Source organism: Ixodes scapularis, unplaced genomic scaffold, assembly GCF_016920785.2.
Source record: "Ixodes scapularis isolate PalLabHiFi unplaced genomic scaffold, ASM1692078v2 PGA_scaffold4__175_contigs__length_147842914, whole genome shotgun sequence".
Taxonomy (NCBI): domain Eukaryota; kingdom Metazoa; phylum Arthropoda; class Arachnida; order Ixodida; family Ixodidae; genus Ixodes; species Ixodes scapularis.
The window spans coordinates 134,817,947-134,842,665 of record NW_024609879.1 but is presented as its reverse complement, the minus strand read 5'-3'; the positions used below and the strand labels follow the sequence as shown (position 1 = coordinate 134,842,665).

The following is a 24,719-nucleotide window of genomic DNA, read 5'->3' as shown; positions in this document are numbered from 1 at the left end:
CTGCTCGAACTCGATCAGCAGGAGCAACGGCCAAAGATAAAGCTACGATCTCGGGATTCTAATGTTGAAAAACTATCACGATTAGAAGACAAGTATTTGTTGAAAGTGGTGCAACAAATATCGCCAGCAAAGAAAGAACTGTCAAATTAACTGGTTGGTTTCAGATACATATTGAACTTGCTTAATTCCTAAGGGAATTGAGCAACGGAAACGAAGGTGCACTTGCTCTGTTGTTGCATTAAAAACGCCAGCCCTAAAGCGGGAAGGTGTCATTTAATTATTTTATCATGTCATGTTAGGGCCCAAAGTAGTAATTTACAAACCGAATCTTAAGATGTCACTAGCTAAACAGTGAGGTTACAAAAAGCATTGAGCACGAGGATTCTTTCAAGTCCTTTGAACCCCCCCCCCCCCCCGCTTCCACCCCTCTACATATTACAATGGTCCTCACCCTTTTCGGTGTGGGCTATCTGGCCGCACACTCAAATGAGTTCTAGAACACTGATACTGCGGCGTAGACTTTCCATTTTCCCGGGGAGGACGGGAGGGCGGGCTGAGACGTCCTCCGGGGGGGGGGGGGGGGGGGGGGGGGGGGGTGCTGCGCGTTACCTTTATGCCAGAACTGGAGATTGAAGCTAACTAACGAAAGCACGCCGGGATTCCATTTCACATGTATTTTGGCAATAAAGGCAACATGGGCGTTATTTTGTTTACATGTCACTACTGGAAGCTCGTTACAAAGGGCGTAAACAGTATCTCGGTAAGAATCATGGCCCGGGCCCTAGGGGGGGGGGGGGGGGGGGCCTGTCTTTCCCCCTCCTTCCACTCCCTTGAATCTCACCAGAGAAGGCACGAGCCCCAATGCCGCCCCCCCCCCCCCCCCCCCCCCGAAGTCTACGACTATGCACTGATGTATATATATAATGCTTTGGAGCGCTCGACACTGCTAAATTCTTATATGTTGTAACACATTCATAAGTTTCGTTTAGGGATACCCTTGTTTTATTCACTTTCATTTTTGTCATGCTTGCGTTTTATGGTGAATGAACCAATACATGCGTGTTCAGAAGTGAGCGTGAGACCACATAATAACAACGTAAAGGTTTAATCACCAAAAAATTATATTTTATTTCCAGCAAATTACCAGCCTATATCAATATATAGAATTTGCGTGAAGGATTACGCGGTTCTAGGTGTTGCTGTGAATGTCTTCAAGTCAGTGGGAATGTGGATGCAGTCTTTGTTAATACAGACCTGGAAAATAAACAAAAACGTTTTGGGCATTTTAGATCAAACGAGCGTCGAGTGTTTCGACATCGACTAAAAAGATTTAAACCACAGACCTTGCACGGGCCCCGAGCAAACAAATATCCCCAAAATAATATATTACTATTCTTTTACATCGACCGCCTGTGAAATTATAACAGCTTTTGCGCGAAAGCACCTTACATGAACGTATTGTTTGTTTGTCTGTGTTTGTGCGCGCAAAAATACCCCAACAATTATCTACGCTCTTACTTGAAGCGATCAGAAGTTTTAACTGATATAGAAAGTGACTGGAATACCGAGGCTGGAACTAAAATGGCCGTTACAATTACCAGCCTATATTAAGATATAGAATTGACGTGAAAAATTATGCGGATTTAGGTATTGCTGTGAATGTCTTCAAGTCAGTGGGAATTCGACTGCACTCTTTCTTAATGCAGACCAGGAAAATGAACAAAAACGTTGTGGGTTTTGTAAATCAAACGAGTGCAAGTGTTTTGACATCGAATAAAAGATTTAGACCCCAGCACAGACCTTGCACTGTGTAGGGTCCCGAGCAAGCCAGTCTCCCCAAAATAAAATATTAGTATTCTTTTACATCGACCGCCTGTAAAATTATAACACATTTTGGGCGAAAACACTTTACATGAACGTATTGTTTGCTTGTGTGTGTCTGTGCGCGCGGAAATAGCCCAAGAATTATCTCCGCTCTAACTTCAAGAGACCAGAAGTTTTAACTGATATGTAAGGTGATTGCAATACCGAGGCTGGGACTAAAACGGCCGTAAAAATCGGCGCCTGCACGTAGCAGTCTAAACGTTTCGTCAAAGGTGTATTTTAGAAATAGGTTTTGCCCTAAAAAATTACAAATTGTAGCTCCCTTTTTATGGAACGTAGATAAAAAAAAATCTGACGTTTACAATCCCCTGCGATGCCGAATTTGAGCGCAGCAATTGAGGAGGGGGGAGGCGAGGATACGGAGGCGAGGGTATGCCCCTCCTCTTCCTCATCCCCTCCCCTCCAACTCTTCTGCTCCCATCCCAGATAACCGAAATATTTCCCCACTCAATTCAGCGGAAAAAAATTCTCCACTAAATTTGGCGTAAATAATTCCCCGCTAAATTTAGCAGATAAACTTCCCACTTATTTTAACGAAAAAAGTTTTCCGCCAAATTTAGCGGGGAAATATTTCTTCTAAGTTTAGCGGCGAAATGTTCTGCTGAATTCAGAGGGGGAGTTTTTCCGCCAGATTTAGCGGATAAATATTTCCGCTAAATTTAGCGGGAAATTTAGAGCGCAGCTCTTAGGCGCCCGTTTCCTGCTTGAGCGGCGTCGGCGTCGGCGTAACCGCGACCCCCCCCCCCCTTCCGATGACCTCGGGTGGGGTCCATCGGGTTCCCTCGGGAGGACCTCGGGAGGACCTCGGGTTCCTTCGGGAGGACCTCGGGTACCTTCTGTGAACTCGGGTAGGGGGGAGGTCACATGATCCCCTCTCCCGAGGTCACGTCACCCCACCCGAGACCACGTGACCCCCCGATGTCACGTGACTCCCCACCCCCCGCCCCGAGATCCAGGGACCCCCCCAAAGTCACGTGACCCCCCCTCATTACCCTTCCCTACTCCTCCTCAAGAGCTGCGCTCTAATTTGGCATTACAGGGACTTGTAAGCGGCTTTGACTTTCAGAGCTCAGCTCTTAGGCGCCCGTTCCCGGCTTGAGCGGCATCGCCGTCGCCGTCGGCGTAACCGCGAGTAACCCCCGTAACCCTCGTAAGGGTTACGAGGGTTACGAGGGTTAATCTCACGAGGGTTACCCTCACGAGGATCACGAGGGCTACGAGGGTTACTAACCTTCGTAACCCTCACGAGGGTTACAAGGGTTCGTTACCCTCAAAAGGGTTACATTCACGAGGGTCGCGAGGGTTACTCTCACGAGGGTCACGAGAGTTATGAGTGTTACCCTCACGAGCGTCACTAGAGTTACCTTCACAAGGGTCACGAGAGTTGCCCTCACGAGGGTCATGAGAGTTGCCCTCACAAAGGTTACTAGGGTTACCCTCAAGAGGGTCACGATTGTTACCCAGGTCCCCCAGGTCACGTGACCCCGTTGATGTAATCGCCACTGATGACGTCACCGGCATCCACATCGTCATCGTCATCATCTCCGATAGCGTTATCAGTGACGTCACTGATGACGTCACCTGCATCCGCATCATCGTCATTATCATCATCACCGATGACGTCACCGGTATCCGCATCGTGATCGTCACTGATGACGTCATTAGTGACGTCACTGATGAGGTCATCGGCATCGTCACGTGACATCCCAAGGTCACGTGACCCCGACGTCACGTGACACCCCAAGGTCACGTGACTCCCAGAAGGTCACGTGACCCCGCCCCCCCGAGGTCGCTTGACCCCACCCCCCAGTACCCTTCCCTCCGCCTCCTCAAGTGCTGCGCTGTAATTCGGCGTTACAGGGAGTTGTAAACGGCTTTCATTTTTTTCGTAATATAGAATGAATTTTTTCGTTAACTTTAGCGGGGAAATTTTCTCATTGAATTTAGCGGGAAATTTGCTGGTTAAATTTAGCGAGAAATATTTTTCACCAAATTTAGCGGAAAATGATTTTTCCTGAATTTAGCGGGGACGTTTTTCCGCTAAATCTACCGGGAAAGTCTTTTCCGCTAAATTTAGTGGATAACGTTTTCCGCTAAAATAAGCGGGAAATTTTTCCATTAAGTTTAGGGGGAGTTTTACTGCCAAATGAAGTGCAAAAATATTTCCCCCAAGCTTAGCAGAGAAAATTTCCGCCATATTTAGCTGAAATCTTTGGTGCAAAATTTGGCGGAAAAATTTCCCCGCTAAATTCAGCAGAAAAAGATTCCCCGCTAATTTTAGCATAAAAAATTCCGCGCTAAATTTAGCGGATAAAATTGCTGCTTAATTAAGCAGAAAATGTGTCCGCCAAATTTAGCGGGGAGATCATTGCTATAAATTTAGCGGGGAAACTGTTCCGCCAACTTTAGCGGGAAAATTTTACCATTAAATTTAGGGGAAAGTTTTTCCACCAAACTTAGCCGGGAAATTTTCCCGCTAGACTTAGCGCGAAAAGTTTTGCGCTAAATTTAGTCGGGACCTTTTTTCACTAAATGTAGCGGAAAACGTTTTTCCTAAATTTTTTTGAGAAGTCTTTCCGCTAAATTTACCGGCGAATGTTTTCCGTGAAGTTTAGTGGATAAAGCTTTCTGCTAAATTTAATGGGAAATTTTTTCCGCTAATTCTAGGGAGGATTTTTTCTGCTAAACTAAGTGGGGAAATTTTCCTGTTCAACTTAGCAGGGAAATTTTCCCTAATTTAAGCGGAATTTTTTTTGCTAAACTTAGCGGTAAGCCTTTTCCGCTAAATTGAGCAGAAAAAGATTCCCCGCTAAATATAGCGTAAAAAATTCCCCACAAATTTTAGCCGATAAAATTCCCGCTTAATTTAGCGAAGACATTTGTCCGCCAAATTTGCAGGGGAAATCTTTCCTCTAATTTGAGCGGGGCAAAATTTTTTGCCAATTTTAGCGGGAAAACTTTACCGCCAAGTTCAACGGCAATTTTTTCCACCAAATTTAGCGGGGTAACTTTTCCTGCTAAATTTAGATGGTAAATATTATTGCTAAATTGAATGAAGACCTTTTTCGCTAAATTTAATGGGAAATGTTTTTCTCTGAATTTAGCGGCGAAGTCTTTCCGCTGAATTTACCGGGAAAGCTTTTCCGTTACATTTAGCGGGGAATTTTTTCTGCTAAGTTTAGGGAAATTTTTCTGCTAAACTATGAGTGGGGAAATTTTCCCGTTAAGCTTATCGGGGAAATTTTCTGCAAACCTGAGCGGGAGATTATTCTGCTAAATTTTGGGGGAAAATTTCTTCGCTAAATTCAGAGAAAACAATTCCCAAAAAATTAATGGATAAAATTCCCGCTTACTTTAGCGGAAAAAATTTATCCGCAAAATTTAGTGGGGATATCTTTCCTTTAAACTTAGCGGGGAAATTTTGGCACCAATTTAGTGGGAACATTTTCCCGCTTAATTTAGCGGGAATTTTTTTTTCACCAAATCTAGTGGGGAAATTTTACGGCTAATGTGGCAGGGAATATTTTCTTCATAAATTCTGTGGTGAAAATTTCCGCCAAATTTAACAGTACATTTTCCCGCTCAATTTAGGGGGAAATTTTCCCGCTAAATATAGCGGAGAAATTTTTTGGCTACATATAGCGGCGAATTTTTTCCGCTACATTCAGCGGAGAATTGTTTATGCTAAATTTAGCGGGGAAATTTTTTTGCTAAATCTAGCGAAGAATTTTTCCCGCTATATTTAGCGCACAAAATTTCCTCCTCCTCCCGCATGACCCTCGTAACGTCACATGTGACGCCATTAAGAGATAGTCTTATAAAGCAACGCGCGGTTACGCCGAAAATTGAATGACGTTTACAAATCTCTCTAATGCGAAATTGGAGCGCAGCTCCTGAGTATTTTGATTTTGCGATCTGCTGCGACGGGAGGGTACGCAGGAGGAGGAGGGGAGGGTAGGAAGAAGGAGGGAAGTGTACATAGGGGGAGGAACGGGAGGGTATGAAAAACCCTTCTTTCCTCCCCTCCCCCTCCTCCTTGCCTTCTCCACCCCTCTCCATCGTCCTCCCCCTCCTCCTCCTTCTTACCCTCCCCTCCTCCCAGTTTTCCTGTTAAATTAAGCCGTAAAATTGACACCACGTGACCTCTACACGAATTCAGTTTCCCCGCTAAATTTAGCTGGAAAATGACGTCACATGGTTTCATGTTAAACATGATGAAAAATAGCCTCAGATAAACAGGGACGAAGAACGGGTAAAGAGTACGACAGGACAACGGCTATCATGTCATGTAACTTATGAACAAATTCAGTTGCTTCGCTAGATTTAGTGAGAAAATTGACATTACCCTAACACCAACTCAATTCCCCGCTAAATTTAGCGGGAAAACTGAATTGCCGTTGACGTCATGTGAGGTTACCTTTAACGCTAAATTTAACGTGGAAACTGAACGCGGCAGTGTTTTCTTATGGGACGTCACGGACCTACACACCGATTCAGTTTCTTCGCTTCGTTACACGCGTATGGATAGATGAAGTCGGGAGCAGCGTTGAAAGCTGCAGCCGACCAGCTAAAGAAAGCAGACGACGCGAAAACGAAGTCCGACGGCAGCAAAAGCGCCGTCGTTATGCAACCGGTTTTTTTTTGTTTTTTTTTTTGTTACTTCGATTGCTTTTTTCCGGTCGCCGTGCGCTCCTGTGTCAGGTGTTCTACGCTTTGCTTTCAGTCATGTCCTGCCGCGGAGGAGCAGGGCGCGCTGCTTATAAGGTTGCGTTGCGTGTAGGAATACTTCCGCATGCCTATACATAAGCCATCCTAACCGCCGAATTCAGAAACCTCACTTAAACTACACTCAAACTGAAGGGCCCCTCCCCTTCCTCGAGGAAGGCGCGAGGGCCGGCGCTGGCCAATCGCGACGGCGGATCCGTCCTTGCGATTGGCCAGCGCCGGCCCTCGCGCCTTCCTCGAGGAAGTGGAGGGGCCCTTCAGTTTGAGTGTAGTTTGAGTGAGGTAAAATGGACAATTGGGCGAGTTGGTAAGAGTTCATAATTACTTACAGCGCGACTGGGACAAGGACAGACAGAGGAGAAACACAGAAACACAGGAAAAGCGCTGAACTAGCAAGTGATTCTATTGAAAAGAAAAGACATGTGATGCTGCTGCTGCTCGTGCAGGCATGCCCCTCCGTGGCCCTGGCGCTTCTTCTTCCACCCAATGCGAAACCGGCCAAGTTATCCGAGATCCAAAAAGCCGATCTCGCTCCTCATCAAAGTCACTCTGGGCTGGCTCACACACAAGGATCCGGTTTTTGTTATGTGGTACGTCTCCATCATTTCTCGGGGTAGTTTGTGGTTGTGTCGGAACATCGCTGTAGTCTTGTTGAACAGGGGTTGGCATCCGCAATCCCGGCAATGCATCGCGAGATGCGTGTGAGCGGTTTTTTTCATAGAAAGGAACCACTCACACGCATCTCGCGATGCATTGCCGGCATTGCGGATGCCAACCCCTGTTCAACAAGACTACAATGATGTTCCGACACAACCACAAACTACCCCGAGAAATGATGGAGACGTACCACATAACAAAAACCGGATCCTTGTGTGTGAGCCAACCCAGAGTGACTTTGATGAGGAGCGAGATCGGCTTTTTGGATCTTGGATAACTTGGCCGGTTTCGCATTGGGTGGAAGAAGAAGCGCCAGGGCCACGGAGGGGCATGCCTGCACGAGCAGCAGCAGCATCACATGTCTTTTCTTTTCAATAGAATCAGTTGCTAGTTCAGCGCTTTTCCTGTGTTTCTGTGTTTCTCCTCTGTCTGTCCTTGTCCCGGTCGCGCTGTAAGTAAAGTTTGAGTGAGGTTTCTGAATTCGGCGGTAAGTGTCCACCTGTTATTTAATTTGGGATTCAGACTCTTTTCTGCTAAAGCGGTCACCCTGAATTACAAGTTATAATTATTTTTCTCTATATTGAGTACAGATTTATTACATCAGTGCTCAAAGTTTGGTTTGGGTGTCTACAACAAAACCGAAAGTATCTGCGAGAGGGATGGCAGCACCTAATCATTTGCCGTACGGCCGTGACGTGACGACAAAAGAGTGGGACGTTATGCGTTACAAGCAATCAACCGCGGCTCCACCGTGACGTGCTGTCACAAGAATGTTGAGCCAAAGGCCCTCGACTGAAAGCTAACCCACTAAAGAACTAAATAACCGCTGGTCGCGTCAATTTTTAATTCGGGTGTAGTGGAGTATACGCGGCTTCATTTTGGCGTAATATTTTGGCTGTGATCATATTTCGTGCCACTAACTAAAGCGATTCCAGTCATTTATTTTGGCTTCGTTTTGACCGAATTCGCTTTCTAAGCTATAATGACTCCACGCGGACTATTCTTCGTCTCATCGTAAGTCAGGCCGCAGTGAAAGTCTCGAAAACATATGAGCACCGACGCGGAAAATAAATGTGCAAGTTCGTGGTGCGTTCTGAGACTTGTTTAGCATGCGCTATATGGTACGCACAAGCACGAAAAGTGCCATGACTTTGCACTTTTGGCACTGCTTGATTTGCATAATCGGAACGTGGCGTCGGCAGCAGTTTCACTTGGGGGAAAACGGTGTTAGCCATTTTTCAGGGTATTCTGTACAAGTTCCAGGAATACACGCTTGAACGAAACTCACCAATGACTTGTCTTTCTCGTCACAAAGGGTGTTGTCAGGAGCGTCATAAAAGGTCGTATACAATAAGTGACCTACCCGCCATGAGCATATGATCTCACAGCGCATCAGGTCATATTGAGATCCGTTATATGACTAGAGAAATGACAGCGGTTATTAAAACTGAGTGTCATATTTCCCTGAGGTGTCAGAACGTAAAGAAATTTAGAAAGATACCTGGAGGTAGGTGACGTTTGTTCCAGGGTGTTGTGTTTCACAATACTTCTGCGCTGAGACTGCCATGCCTCTAATTTCGTCGTCCTTTAAAGGTTTATTATGCCTCTGCGGAGTATTATTAAAACATGTCGTCTGCGGGTCCCTGGAAGAAAGATTTGTCTGATCTCAAAACCAAACACGCAAGAAAGAACGCCAAATGCAAAGAACAGTGACGTCATTGTACAATATATGATGCGTTTTGTGAGTGGGAAGAAGCTCTATTTAGAGCTGTGAAGAAAGAATACAGCGAAAAACAACAACACTGGAAATTAATAGTTTTTCAGGAGGGATCTAAATAATTGTAGACGATGACATCAATCAGGCAGCCCATCCATCATGCAGTTGAGTATTATGCATAATACTTTTATAATAATACATGTCTTAGTAGGTGAATTCAACATTCCTAAGGCCACAAATGTAGAACCTTAAATATTCCAGTGTTGTTGATTCTTTAAAAAAAACATTATCTATAAAATAAACGCATTATTTCATTTTATTTTATGTCGTTTTGTAAAAATGCACTTTTTTTATTGCCTATCTAGGACCCCTACATTTGCGAGGGTAAATTTTATTAATAATACTGCAGACGGCTGCTTGTATTGATGAGTACAGACAAGCCTGGTAGAGTTTTGTATCTAATAAAGATTAAATGTTTATATCCCCCACCATGTTTATCCTTAGCGTTTTTTTACGTCACTTTCCGATTTCACAAGTGTAAGTTTTGTTCTTGTACATACTTATTCATAACTCTATCTTCAATTGCTTAGGACATATCAAATCTGGATTATTTTATTTTAATATATCTGAATCATGATCAACTTTAACTATATATATATATATATATATATATATAAAACTGAGAAGAAAAAAACCCTTAGTGAAAAACAGCAACAACGGACGATTTAATCTTCGACGTTTCGGCCGGACTTCCTGACGAAGGCCGGATACCGGCCGAAACCTCGAAGATTAAATCGTCCGTTGTTGCTGTTTTTCACTAAGGGTTTTTTTCTTCTCAGTTTTATACCCACGCCTTCGGCCTCCCGCCACCATGCCCGTTATATATATATATATATATATATATATATATATATATATATATATATATATATATATATATATATATATATATATATATATATATAAATGATGTATAACAGTACTTCTTTGTTTTTTTAACTTTTTTTTTGTCAAGAAATAAAACAAGAACGGAACTACGACACCTAATGCATTTTGTATATCAGAACGCTACGCTTAACTATTACTGACGCTATCCAAAAATATTCTCACCTTTAATTTTATTTAGATAGAAGTAATCGCTCTGAGCATCATACCAACAGGCTCAACTAAAAATGAGACTTGTGTAGTGCAGAATGTGGTGACAACATGATTATTTTAAGAAGAACACGAAATATCAAATATGCTCTTATGAGTCTTCAAACTGATGCACGATAGGATACATGTTTATCAGTTTTACGGCAAACTTGACAGGACTCGCATATACCTACCTGACACAGCAACCATAAGCAATTATGCATATACACCCAAAGGTGTCTTTAATTGGAAAGAATTATATGCCCCATTACGCAAAAATCCGGCGTCGTCGGCGACGTAACCGAGTGATGGTACCAAAAATGGCCGAAGGCGCAAAGAGTAGAAACCCCTGCAAATATGCTTGGCTTGACATCAAATTTCTGAGAGATTCCGGTAAAGAAAGTAAATTGAAGGCTTTGAAAATAAATTTTGGTACATTTCGGTCTGGGTGGGAATCAAACCCGGGCCTTTGCGGTGCGTGGTAAGCATGCTTCCCCCTCGCCACGGCAGATTTTTTTTTCTTTATTGCCTGCTTCGACATATTTTCAAGAAGAACAAAAGAGAGAGGCTAAAATATGTCAGCCACAAAAAAAAAAAAACATCTGTAACACTCTAATTGTTTTTAATGGCCAATTTATTTAGCAGTGGTAACCAATCCGGAGGTGCGTTGTGTATGTAAGAGAAGATTACTCTGACGCCACGGAGGCTCCACGGTTCTGGCTGACTAAAGGTGTGCCTAGTACGTGCGTCATTGCACATGTCACGTCGCAGCCATCTGGCTCTCTAAAAGTCTAAAAACATTTCACCAAAGGGGCTGTAATACTTTCAAATTCCCATACGTAAGCAGTCTTAAGTTCCTCAGCCGAACATTTTTTTATCAAAATGCTTCTGGTCTAAAGTCGAAGGTTGCCGAACGGATGAAAAATATTTTTTTCATCTGATTTAGAAATTTAGAAATGGTTTGTCTTACAGAATATCAAGATTCTAATACTTCTCGTGAATCTATGTCCCTCCCCAGAGAGATCACGATTATGCGAACAGAGGGCAAAACCTTTGACGTGGGGGTTTGATAGCTGTTGATTCCGCAGCTAAATCGTTTCGAAGAGCGGATCTCTAAACTCACGCTGAGTGCGGCCTTTTGGTAGAAACTCCTGCGAGCGATGGGTTTCATTACTTAATTGGGAACTAGTTTTTACCTTCACTTTTTGATTATGTCGTGTTTATTGACCATATTGCAAACATCTGTATTATTGTTGATTCATTTAAATGCAGTTTACCATAATATTGTGATTTTAGTCCTGATATTGATTAGTCGACTGAAACGGTATCGCGTTTAAATAGTATTGCTTCGAGAAAAGCGGCCTGGTTTCATGTTTTTTTTAATTTCTTTCGGTTTATTGAGTATAGATTCTGCCGAAATACAGCTGCCAATGTCCTCAATTTATGCTTATCAAGTACTCCAGACGGTTTACTGTTACAGTTTTTATACCATCGGTGCGTCTTGATGTACGTTATGTTCCCTTGGTAGTTCAGTTTGCCTGTCATGTAGGCCTTGTGCTAGTAGTAAGTTGTCTTCGTCTTGCTATTGCAGTAAAACAATTATGGCTTTTAGGATTGCCTTGCAAATAACAAATGGTCTCACATATTATTGGAACAAAACGTTGAATGTGTTAATACTACATTGTCATTGGTTGTATCTAATGAGGCGAGGGATTTTATACTGAAAGGACAAGCACGTAAATCCCAGTATTTTAGCTGGTTCTCAAAATATTTCAAGATCTCTCGAGGGATCTTAAGATCTCAATTGATCTAAAGATCTCTTGAGATCTGTTTTGTATAAAGACGCACTATAATAAAATGTCTTAGAAAACTGGACTGAACATCTGGTACGTTAAATGCAGTATTTATCGTACTCTAGTGCAAAGGCTATAAAAGATTGAAAAACGTTTACATTCACCGAATGTTGAAAACATTTAGCTAAGAAATCTCGAACGTACAGTCGCAATGCTAAAAACCGCATGCACGACAATATAACAAACGTCTGCTTACGAGAGTCAACTGGCTTTTCGACCTCAGAAATTGGCACGGCCAATCGCTTTTATGGTTACTTTAGTAACTGCTATTCTGGTTTAAAAACTGATAGTACAATCGAGACCTTTAACAAAAGCAGAGACTTCTTCAATGCTTTGTCACAGTAGTTCTTGAAGCTATTAGATAACTAAAGCCGGAGTTCTCCACGGGGCCTAAAGGTAGACCCAATTTTAGTATTAAGAAATGGTTTTGTTTATTTAATTTACTTTTGGAACACACATTTAACCTATCTCTCATGAAGTTTTTTTCTGGTTTGCGGAATAATCTTTAGTTGTACACCTCTTCAAAGCCGGTGATCCGTCCTTAGATTATAACTAGCGTCCCACTTTGATAATGTGTGAGTTTGCAAAGGTTTTCAAAACGATTATACATAACCAGATCTCTAGTTATGTCAGTAAAAATGTGAGGCATAGTTCTTTTTCAAGGGAGAGCTCGTTGGAGCAAATTCGTGTTTTAGAGCGCAGCTCTTAGGGGCCCGTTTCCGGCTTGAGCGGCGTCGCCGTCGGCGTCGGCGTCGCCGTCGGCGTAACCGCGCGGTGCATCATGGGAAATGTCCTATAATGCACCGCGCAAGCCCCCCACCGGGGTCACGTGACCTCGTGGGGGGTCACGTGACTCCCCTGAGGTCACGTGACCCCCTCCTTGAGGTCACGTGACCCCCGCCGATGTCGCGTGACCCCCCGATGACGTCATCGTCACTGATGACGTCACCGGCATCCACATTGTCATCATCATCACTGATGACGTCACCGGCATCCACATCGTCATCGTCATCATCACTGATGACGTCACCGGCATCCACATCGTCATCGTCATCATCACTGATGACGTCACCGGCATCCGCATCGTCATCGTCATCATCACTGATGACGTCACCGGCATCCACATCGTCATCGTCGTCATCACTGATGACGTCACCGGCATCCACATCGTCATCGTCATCATCACTGATGACGTCACCGGCATCCACATCGTCATCGTCATCATCACTGATGACGTCACCGGCCTGCACATCGTCATCGTCATCATCACTGATGACGTCACCGGCATCCACATCGTCATCGTCATCATCACCGATGACGTCACCGGCATCCACATCGTCATCGTCATCATCACTGATGACGTCACCGGCATCCGCATCGTCATCATCACTGATGACGTTACCGACATCCGCATTGTCATCGTCATCATCACTGGTGAAGTCATCAGTGACGTCACCAATGACGTCATCGGTACCCGCATCGTCATCGTCACTGATGACGTCATCAGTGACGTCAGTGATGACATCATCGGCATTGGGGGTCACGTGACCCCCAAGGTCACGTGACCCCCCCCTGGTTAGTTTAACCCCCCCAGTGCCCTTCCCTCCTCCTCCTCAAGAGCTGCGCTCTAATTCGGCGTTACAGGGAGTTGTAAGCGGCTTTCATTTTTTTTTTGTTTTTTTCAATAAATGTTCACTACCCACAACCACAACCAACTTGACACAACTTGATACAGTATATTATGACATGTCGAGTGCCCTTGACCGTGTAGATTATTATTTATTCCACCGCAAACTTCTCTTTCACGGCCTGTGACCTAAGCTTTGTGGATGGTTCAGTAGAATGTGAATGGTTCAGGGCACTGTTCGTGTTGGCCACTCCTTTTTGAAGTGTTTTATATCGACTTAAGGTTTACCCCAAGGGTCAAACCTGAGACCAGCGTTTTTTTAGTTTGTTTCTATAGAGCATATTATTCCGGCGATTTTGCGCATTGCATGTCCCGACCGTTTATACGGTTAAATAAAGATTTCGATCGGCACCGCCACGGTACGCGTGGCGGTGCCGATCGAAAAGAAAGAAAACAATTATAACCGTTTTGAACAAACCAGGAGTGGGAAATATTTGTTTTTTCTTTTAAACCTATTGTTTCATGCGTCGGCCATTTGAATGTTCTTTTCCTTGACGATATGAAGCTTTTTATGTAACAACTATTCTGATTGCACTTTATCGAAAACTGATTTTTATGTGATATCCGAGTGGTTTGCAGAAACGCTTTAACCTTAGAACCAGAAATACTTTATTACGTTCTTGATCAAGGTAATGGGTTCGTTTTCTCTCCGCCTATATGCTTGATGGCAATATGATAGATTGCGCATCTCTGGTGAAATATCTTGGCAGCTTTATTGACAACACTTTCATTTTCAGCGCACATTTCTAAGATCGGTGGCCCAGCGATTAAAATAGTTGAGAGTGATCGCTCGATTATCACGTCCTTTTACTTCACTATTATCTATGGCGCGTCTTTTATGCTGCCTCATACGCACGGGACTAAATTCTGTCCAATTATTTGGAACTCGCTACCTTTTAATCACCTCAAAATTACTGAAATGTACAGAAGAAACTCATTAAATTTATTTACGGCCGAATCATTGGTCATCAACTGGTTTAGTCACGATTCGTCGCTATCATCATTTAGTTTTGAATGACTTTCATCAAGAAGATTATGAGAGATAATAACTTTTATTCATAAGGTTGTTAGGTACATTGTGCTGTTATAACTACGAGTGTAGTTGTGCGTATAGACTTCTAGGTGCCCAGTAGTCCTCGTCGTTTTTCAATATTCTATTACAGTATAATGTTTTAATTGTCACCATTATCTCGCATACAGTCTGCTTTTAATACCGTAGCCAATTGTGAATTGGATATTTTCTACTAATTTTATTCGATTTAAATTATTGTTTCAGGAGTGTACCATAATCTGACACAGTTTCTACAATAGCTGTGTTTGCTCTGCATGGTTTGATATCAATACAAAAACTAGTAGGAAGAGCGAGGTGGGCTTATAGAAAATGTTGTGACGAGAGCTCTTTCCTTGATTTGCAGGAGTTAAAATATATAATTAATAATTTAAAAATAGCAGATAAATTAACAAAGCAGTCATTCTTCACCAAACTAAACAGTCATCTTAAACTAAAGTTTTCTGGAAATATGCGAAGACGAGCAGAAAAGATGATGTTTCTATCCCACTTTTTAATGTGGATGGGAAAATGTTGAAGGAAAATTCGGGGAAAGCAGAAAGCTTTATTTCATACTTCAAATCTGTATTTTCTCAGGGGTTCACACGGTTTGTGTTGTCACCCAATATATGTTCTACTGGCATAATGGCTAATATTGATATTTATATTGATATTAATGGTATCTCTACACTTTTACGTGGCCCAGATCAGTAAAAGGCTACTGGCTCTGATGGCATATCACCAGTAATTCTCAGTAATTGTACCAGTATTGTGTTATAGTACTTATTTAATATATTGAAAACTCTAGTTGAAACAGGGTTGGTTTCAGAAGATTGGAAGACGGCAAATGCGATTCCTGTTTTAGATCCGTAGATAAGAAACTTGTACAAAATTATATGCCTATATAGTTAACGTCATTGATTAACGTAATTGATCCAGTTCGGCAGCGGTGCACGCCGACATCGTTTCTAAGTTTATCATCCTGTGCGCAGATAAAACCTCAAGTTTCCCACGCACGCAACGCATCGCGCGGGCCTTTGTCATCGAGCGGGAGCGATTTCGTCCTTCGCCGTGCGTCGCATCAAGACCAATCAAAGTCTTTGACATCAGCGCCGTCTGCAGCCACATTAACCTACAAAGGCGACCTTCGAAGGCCCAACTCATCCAGTTCGGCAGCGGTGCACGCCGACATCGTTTCTAGTTTATCATCCCGTGTGCAGATAAAACCTCAAGTTTCCCACGCACGCAACGCATCGCACGGGCCTTTGTCATCGAGCGGGAGCGATTTTGTCCTTAGCCACGCGTCGCATCAGGACCAATCAAAGTCTTTGACATCAGCGCCGTCTGCAGCCACATCAACCTACAAAGGCGAACTTCGAAGGCCCAACTCATCCAGTTCGGCAGCGGCGCACGCCGACATCGTTTCCAGTTTATCATCCTGTGTGCAGGTGAGAGTCCGACAGACGTCGCTGACAGCATCTGCCCGAAACTTTTTGTGTACTGCTGCCGAACACAGCATAGGTTTGTTCTGCGGGCATTATAGTGCCAACTCTGTTTCAGCCACTTTGCCATCCGAAATGAGTAAAGACGTAAAAGAGTTTACTAAAGCCATAGACGAGCTTCGTAGGGAAATGCAAGCTGAGCTTAGAGGACTCAAGGAGAGTGTTAACTTCTGTAGTGGCACTTCTGATGATTTGAAGAAAATACCAGACGAAGTCAGGGAACTACGCAGGGAGATACAAAACCTAACACTACAAAACAGAGAGCTGTAAACTGAGAACCGTCAGCTCACTAGCAAGGTGGAAGTGCTAGAACAGTATATAAGATCTGATAACTTGGAGATCAAAGGAGCCCCTGTAATGGGCAACCCAATCGACATCGTAAAGAAAATCGGTGAACTGATGGGTGAACCTGTTGAGAACACAGATATTGACATTTGCCATAGGGTTCCCACTCAGAGAAATGAAAAAAATATCATAGTACGTATTGTTCAGCGATCCAAGCGAAATGCGTTGCTCGAAAAATGCAAAAAAAAAAAAAAAAAGCGATTGACGACCTCAGATATTGATGCACTGGGATCCGAAATTCCTATGTATGTAAACGAGCACCTGACGAGGCAGAATAAGCAGTTACTTGGAGCGGCAATCGCCCGCAAGCGCGAGACTAGATGGAAATTTGTCTGGACAGCGGGAGGGAAAGTGTATGCAAAGATATATGATACGTCGGCTGTTATCAGAATCGTGAACCAAAGTGATACTCAAAAAATGGTCCCGTAATCGGTCTGTCCCAAAACAGTTCCGATAAGCGTTGCTCCTATCTCATGACTTCCACTTTTACGGAAGACTGTGTGTACTATGACGAGTCATCATTTAACCGAACATTTCAAAATACCAAAAATGCCTTTTCTTTAATTCATTTTAATACGAGAAGTATAATCAACAAACAAGATGACCTTAATTTGTTTTTCAATCCATTATGTCTAAATTTTGATGTCCTTCTTTGTACGGAGACTTGGGTCCCTTAAGATGTAGAACCTCCTGGTTTTGTTGGTTACAAATGTGCGTGCTCGGAAAGAAAAAATAGAAGAGGAGGTGGTGTTGCCATTTACCTTAATGATGATATATCGTGGTATGTACTTGATGAGTTTTCTATGATCACCACAGACGTAGAGTGTCTCGTCGTTCATGCTGGAAGCGTCATTATTGGTGTTGTATATAGGCCTCCCGCGGGAAGTAAGTCTGTTTTTCTCTCGATTTTTGAAGACCTTCTTGATTTTCTCGGTTCGACTGCTAAACCATTTCTTGTTATGGGCGACGTAAATATAGATCTACTTGGAAATGAAAGTGACTCTATTGAAATAAAATATGTCTTGGCTGCTTGTGGGGGTATAAATACGGTGGCACTGCCTACCAGAGTGACTTCTGAACGGTGTAGCTCTATCGATGTTTGTATAACAAATCTAAACTTTAATGAGGTCTCATCAGGTGTTTTCAAACATGATCTCAGCGACACTTACCTATTTTTTTGTCTCTCGGCTCTTCATAGAAAGATGGGTGACACTTATAATGAAACTTTCAGTTACACGAGAATAGATGAAGAATCGTTGAGAAGGTTTCGCGACAACATTTCTGTCACGGACTGTAACAGTGAATATTTAGAAGAAAACCCGAATCTTGCGTACGCCAGTTTTCTAAAAAAATTTCAGCATTGCTACGACAGGGCTTTCCCACTGAGACAAATTAACAAGCGGAGAAATAAATTTCGTAAAACTTGGATGACTCCCGATTTATACACACGCATTAAAGAAAAAATACAATGTACCACGACTTTCTTAAGTGTAGAGACCAAGAACTTCTTGCTGCATTCAAGAAATATAGAAACAAACTAACCTCTGATTTAAAATATGCCAAGCAAGAATACTACAAGCACCTGTTTTATCTCGTTCGGAGTGACCCCAAAAGATATGGGAAGCCGTAAACACCTTAACAAATAAGCATAGTCATTCCCAGGATATAAATCACGTGATTATTGATGGGAATCATATGAGCGGTATAGAACTATGTAATTCGATGAACGAGTATTTCGTAAATGTTGGTGCACCTTTAGAATCCGACAATGAGCCCTTACGCGGCGGCATGATGACCACGCATTCTATAGCACATTCGATAATGTTATCACCAACCACCCCACAAGAAATAGAAGGTATTACAAATAAGATAAAAATAATGTAGCCCCTGGCGTAGACGAAATAAAACCCGCTCCCATTAAATGTGTTTCTTAATTATAAGTAACACCTTATCCCATATCATAAATTGTACTCCAGAATCGGGTATATTCCCAGACCTCCTAAAAATTGCTAAACATACCCCTGTCTTTAAAAGAGGGAAACCGTATGTACAAAATTATAGACCTATATTAGTCTTGCCAATATTTTCGAAAATATTTGAGGGAGTTATACAAAGGCGATTATATATCAGTTTGTTTATAAAGCATGATGTCATAAACAAATCACAGTATGGTTTCCAAAAGGGCAAATCATCAGAGCAGGCACTTGTTGAGACGAAAGATAAAATAATATATAACATGGAAAATAAATTATACACACTGGGAGCTCTTTTAGAGATTAAAAAAGCTTTCGACACGATTCAACACCCCAAATTATGCTAAGTAAACTTAAACTGTTCGGAATACGAGGAGTAGCTTTGGCTTTAATAAAACATTATCTAACATATCGCCTCCAATTCGTCAAAGTTAACAACTCTGTCTCAACCACGTTAGAAGTAAAATATGGTGTCCCCCAAGGTTCTATCCTAGGCCCCTTGTTGTTTTTTCTTTATATAGATGTCATTACTGCTATTCCCCTAGATCTCCAGTACTGATTATATACGCAGATGATACCAACGCATTTTTCGCCTCTGCCTTCAAAGGATCCCTAGAGTCAATGGCAAATAGCTATCTCGCTGAATTTAGCAGTGTGGCTCCATAAAAATAAACTGCAACTAAATTCTAAGTAAACCAAGTATATAATTTTTGCTCCAATAAACAAACATGATAATACTCCTATTACTCAATATTTCGAAAACACAATTATAGAGCAAGTCCCCAAACAAAACCTTTTAGGCGTTTGGTTTAACCAGGAGCTTAGCTGGAATGCACATGTAAATAAGTTGACTGCTGAGCTTTCTCAGGCAGTTGGATGTTTCTATAAAAGAAGAAACCTGATCCCTACATGGTTAAAAAAACAAATTTATTACTCTCTTTTTTACTCAAAGTGATGCTACTGTATTTTAGTATGGGGGGGGGGGGGGGGGGGTACCACCACGCTCACAAACTACAGTAAGATTCTTAAATTACAGAAGAAAATTTTGCTGTTATTTGAAAGTTACACGGAAAATATGCAAAACCTTCCAACTGAGCCATTTTTAAAAAACACAGTATACCAAGGCTAACTAAGTTTATGATTTCAAGTTAATGCAACATATCAAAACTGAGGAACTTTATGATAAAACTACAAGTGATGTAGTGCACAGATACACCTTTCGGCACTCTTTAAGACGACCTCCACAGATTCGAACAAATTACGGAAAGCAAACTAAAGATTATCAGGTGTCCAAATTATTAAATTTAATTGGGACCTTCGTGGGCTTTAATAACTCCTTTTCTAAATTTAAAAAAGAGGTGAGGACACTCCTGGTGGGCAGTGACACTGTTCTATAGCCATTTTTATACATGTACAAATTGATGGTTTTTATCTCTGAACTTGTGAAAAAGTTTCTTTCATAATCTATATAACTGGTTGCGATTTTCTCTTGATGATGTATTATAAAGCCATGACATTATTTGAATTGCTGATTGTTCTACAGCCGCATAAGTGTATAGTATACTGTGTACCGTATGTACGAACTGCAAAGGGGACAGAGACCTTCGTCAGGCATTGTCTGCCTTTAGTCTCTGTTCCTCTTTCGGTTGATCCGAAAGAAATAAAGACTTCAAATTCAAATACACTCCAAGATTTATAGCACACTTTATAAAGACAAATGTTCAGATATCTTGTTAACTAATTTTTTTAATCCACCCCAGCCTGGCTCGAAGAGTGTTTATTCATGTAACACACAGTTAGAAGAGTTCCAACGTCATCTACCAACAGAAATCGACAAGAATACGGAAGTAGACACGGTCTTTTTATATTTTAGCAAAACATTCGACACGGTACGACATAACCTACTACAGACTGAATTAGTCTCTATAAACATTAACAGGAAGGTTCAGAATTGCATTAGAAATTATTTCAGGTGCCGTGAACAGTATGGTAAATGGAAATCAATCCTCAGCCGTCTATGTGATCTCAGGGGTCCCTAGGCGCAGCGTTCGTGGACCGTTGCTGTTTTTAATTTATGTCAATGATATTATAGAAAATATTCAGTCAATGATAAAAAAATTTGCTGACGATATTGTTATATACACGGAATTAATTTCAGCAAGAGAGGTAAGGAAAACACAAAGCGATCTACCTAAAGTAGCATGCTGGTGTAACCAACTTAAAATAAGCCTAAATATAACCTCGTCAATTTTGCAAGAAACGTTTCTAAATTTCCTACAACTTATACTTTCAAATACCAGAAAATAAGTAATATCTCTAAATATAAATGCGTTTATTTTCACCGATCACTCGAAATAAACAGATAGATTATGCAATCAATAAGGCCAGTAAATGTTATTCTTTATCCGTAGACATTTCAAAGACGAGTGCTGTGACGTGGAGGAAACCCTTTGCGTTTTACAAGTGCGGTCCATACTTGATTATGATATTTTTATATGGGATCCCTGCCAGCAGTATCTGATCGATAGATTAGAAAAACTTAAAAATCAAGCAGCTTATTTGTTAGCAAAAACTGCAATTCATAGGCTAGTTTGACGGAGGTCAAAGCGGTGATTGGTTGAGAACTTTTAAACAATTGAAGGCAAACATTAAGACTGAATTTTGGTCATCGCATTCATTTTAGCGATATAATAAGAATGAGTGTCTTTTGGGGCCAACGTACGTTTCAGCAAGGATTGAAAACTCTAGAAAGGTTTCTGTATATTTTTCTTCATAAAACGACCAAAATCTGTAATTCTATTTTTTTTAGCAATGAGAGAGTGGAATTTGCTGTCAGCGGAAGTGGTGAGCACATTGGACAATAGTGTATTTTATTTTTTTCGGCTGTATAACTAATCGTGCGGACAAGAGTCTATTTTGTAATTTTGTGTGTGTGTTATTTCCTGCCCCTCCTACGATAATGCCTTCGAGGCGCTGTATGTGTTCTGTAATGAAAAAAATATTAAATACGTGTATTCATGTAATTTCACGTGTCTTTGAACATTTTAAGGTGTACATGTAAACACGAGCTGGCAGTTCACCACAGAAAAGGCTTCACAGTTCTTTGCTGGCATTATGGAAAATAAAACAGAAGAAAACAAGCGAGAAAAAGATAGAGCATTGTTATAATTATTATAAACTGATGTTGTGCTTTCTTTTTGAGTTATTTAGGTATTTCTTTCTTTCTTTCTTTCTTTATTTCAAACTACTGCCATACCTATTGGGATTTCTGCAGGTATTGGGACAAAGGAAATATACATCAAGAGGTAAATATCAATAAAAACAGAAAAGCAAAAATATCGTGTAGTTCGTGTAACTGTAAAAACATATAAATTAAAAATTGACAAAGTAGTTGTTTTTCAACTTCATCACTAAACAATTCAACATTTGTACAACTAAAAAGTGTCTATCTAAACTGTTCCATTCTCTTATGGCTGGAACAGTTCAGGTATAAAGGTTTTATACTTACCTTTGAAAAGCGAGGAGCTGTTCTGCGCTGCATACCGAAAACATATGGTAACTAAGAGCATCATGTACAGGAGCCATAATGTAACCGTCACTAGGTTTGCACTTCGTGGCTCCGGGACTGTTCGTTATATGATTTGGTGCAGCTTGACCGTCGTGGGACATCCCAAGTCTGATAAAAAATAATACCTTCAGCTTTAGTGTAGTTTCTGTTGTAACGGTTATGCACCGCATACAGTTGTTCAATGTATGAATCAAGTAATAAACCCATAAATGTAGCATTAAACTCACATATAAATCACCTTAAATGTATATTCTGCTTGGTCAAAAGTAAAAAACAGAAACACAGTTTTGGTTTTTTTTCATTTTAGCCGAATTCAAAACAAATGTATATATACTGCGTATATAGACTCAGTTCATTGTCAGCAGTTTCTGTTTTATATTTGTGAAAAATATTTATTAGTAAAGTACGACGGTGATATTGCTTTAAAGCCAGGCGTTCGTAGAGCGCAACGAGCGCCGTTCAGAAAAACGTCTTTGTTAGGCAGTGACCTTCCAAATATCAATGGCCTTCCAACATACGTCGCTGAGCTTTATGGGTTTTAGGGTGCAGTGACATTGTACCGTACAGGAATATATTTAAGTTAGTCTATTATCAGATTTTTAATACTCCTAACTAAACTGCAATATTGGTGCAGCAAATTTGCATGTTTTAAGTGAAACGTCAGTGATCAAGATATTACATCTTCGGAAACAAGGAATCTTCGGGACGTATTGATATTGAAGGGTACTATGGTTTATAAACTGCAGCAACCACAACAATTCAGAAATATTTTTAAACAAAAATATTTTGGTCTTAAGTCTTAGCCACCAAGAAGAGTATAACAATCTACAAGATATGAGGAACACTGATTATGAGAAAAAGGAAACTAGGGCTGATCATGAACAACACAAAAGGTAACATTTATCTTGCATTGCAATATTAAAATAATCAGGTTTCGCAGAAACAGTTTTTGTTTTGTCAAATAATCGAATTATTGAAAATCTTTCTTTTTAAATGCATAAAACATGCACGTAAGTTTTGTCATCGTGTAACATCAACATACATTTTATTATGTCAAGCGTATTTTTTGTATAAATCAAGCTAGTTTGCTTATTTGACAGCTTTACATTGCGTTGAATCATGTATCTTAAAATTTTCACGCACTTTTACGACTATTATTTGTTTCGATGTCTGCTGATATTCGGTGAAATCAATGATGTGTAGTGCTGTCAACTTACAAGTGTCCGACCTCGTGAGTGAATGTGTGTGTACCAGTGAACATGTTGGCCTTGTCTTCCACCATGCCCACCTTGGTGTCTCGGCAAGCGCCACCAGCATAGGCGTAACCTTTTATCGAAAAAAAAACAGAAAAAAAATGTTAGTGGAATATTGTATGGTTTAACAGTCGCATTTTCAGAACGCTTTAAAAGAACTTGCTACAATTTAGAACAACAACAAAAAATGCATAACTACAAGCCTAACATTTTGACACTATAGCCCAAGGGTCGGCAACCCACGACCCGTGCGGCAGCTTCATGAGGCCCCCGGCACGGCAGCAGAAAATCACCCTCGCCGCTACCTCACACAGACTCAAGGACCAAACGTCCGTTCTTACATTATGGCGGCAGACAGGAACAAGGAGCACTTCCAATTGGCTTTGTTCGGCATTCCCTCACTTCGGCAAAGAGGTCTTCACTTCCAGCTTGCCTTTTCTTCGCATCCCCCCCCCCCCCCCCCCCCCAATAATCACTTCGCGACCTGTCCGACCCTCTTAGTGTTGGCTTTGTGACGACTCGGCCCGCCGCTGCATAAGGTTGGCGACCCTTGCTTTAGCTTTCCTCATTGTCTTTCGTAAAGCGTATTGCCCATGAACGTTGCGGAAAAAAATGGGAGCCTCAACCAGTACAACCTTTTGTGAAATTACTGTTGCAGTACAACGCAACATTATTGGCCGCTTTTACGTCACAAATACTTCTACCCGATGAAAGCACACTTCACCGGAAGTTAGCAGGAACGTAACATCCCCTTTGGACCTTCATTTTGCTTTTAGGCAGACATTATTTATGAGAAAGCAAACTACAAACACTAGGAGCAACTGTTAAAAGAACTGATGTTTTGTATGGCAGCGATATGTCGGATTTTAGATATTCAAAAGCTTTTGCCATTCCAAAATAGTGTTCAGCATGGAGGACAACCGTTTAAGCACATTGAATAAATATATATTGAAATGTGTGCTCTTAGACGTTTGCGATGTTTTAGGTGTCAGACTTTACTAGCAATCATGAGTTTCTAAAGAATAGAAACTGCCCTAGAGGTGGTGTCACCTCGTGGAATGTTTAGGCAGTTTATAAACAGAAACATCAACAGTGTTAGGATCTTCCGGCATCACTAAAATACGAACTATTTGAGGCAGTTTCTGGGCCGACCTTATTATTTCTAACTTCCCTATTAAATTTAGTTTTTGAAATTTAAATGTCCTGTGTTCCAGAGTGTCATATTATCTCGGCAAGAAATACCGAGTCCGTTTTTTAACACTTGCCTATTAAAATTTTCCGCACGAGCCCTGGAGAGACATAAAAATCAAGACAGGGGAAAAGGGAGGGACAAACACAACGACATATCAAAACGCAGCTGCAAATTCATTCAC

At 41.5% G+C, this 24,719-nt stretch overlaps 1 protein-coding gene across 1 annotated transcript in view; it reads right to left on the bottom strand.

Moving 5' to 3' along the window:
- Nucleotides 1-1,179: 1,179 nt before the first annotated feature.
- Nucleotides 1,180-24,719, bottom strand: part of LOC115311462 (zinc metalloproteinase/disintegrin-like) — a 49,746-nt gene continuing 26,206 nt past the window's right edge. The window contains exons 10-14 of the mRNA XM_029970128.2: nt 23,311-23,419; nt 22,034-22,201; nt 8,768-8,909; nt 8,555-8,686; nt 1,180-1,254 (exon numbers count right to left, since the gene is read on the bottom strand). Coding sequence (XP_029825988.2) covers nt 1,180-1,254; nt 8,555-8,686; nt 8,768-8,909; nt 22,034-22,201; nt 23,311-23,419 — 626 coding nt within the window. The remainder of the gene's footprint in view (nt 1,255-8,554; nt 8,687-8,767; nt 8,910-22,033; nt 22,202-23,310; nt 23,420-24,719) is intronic.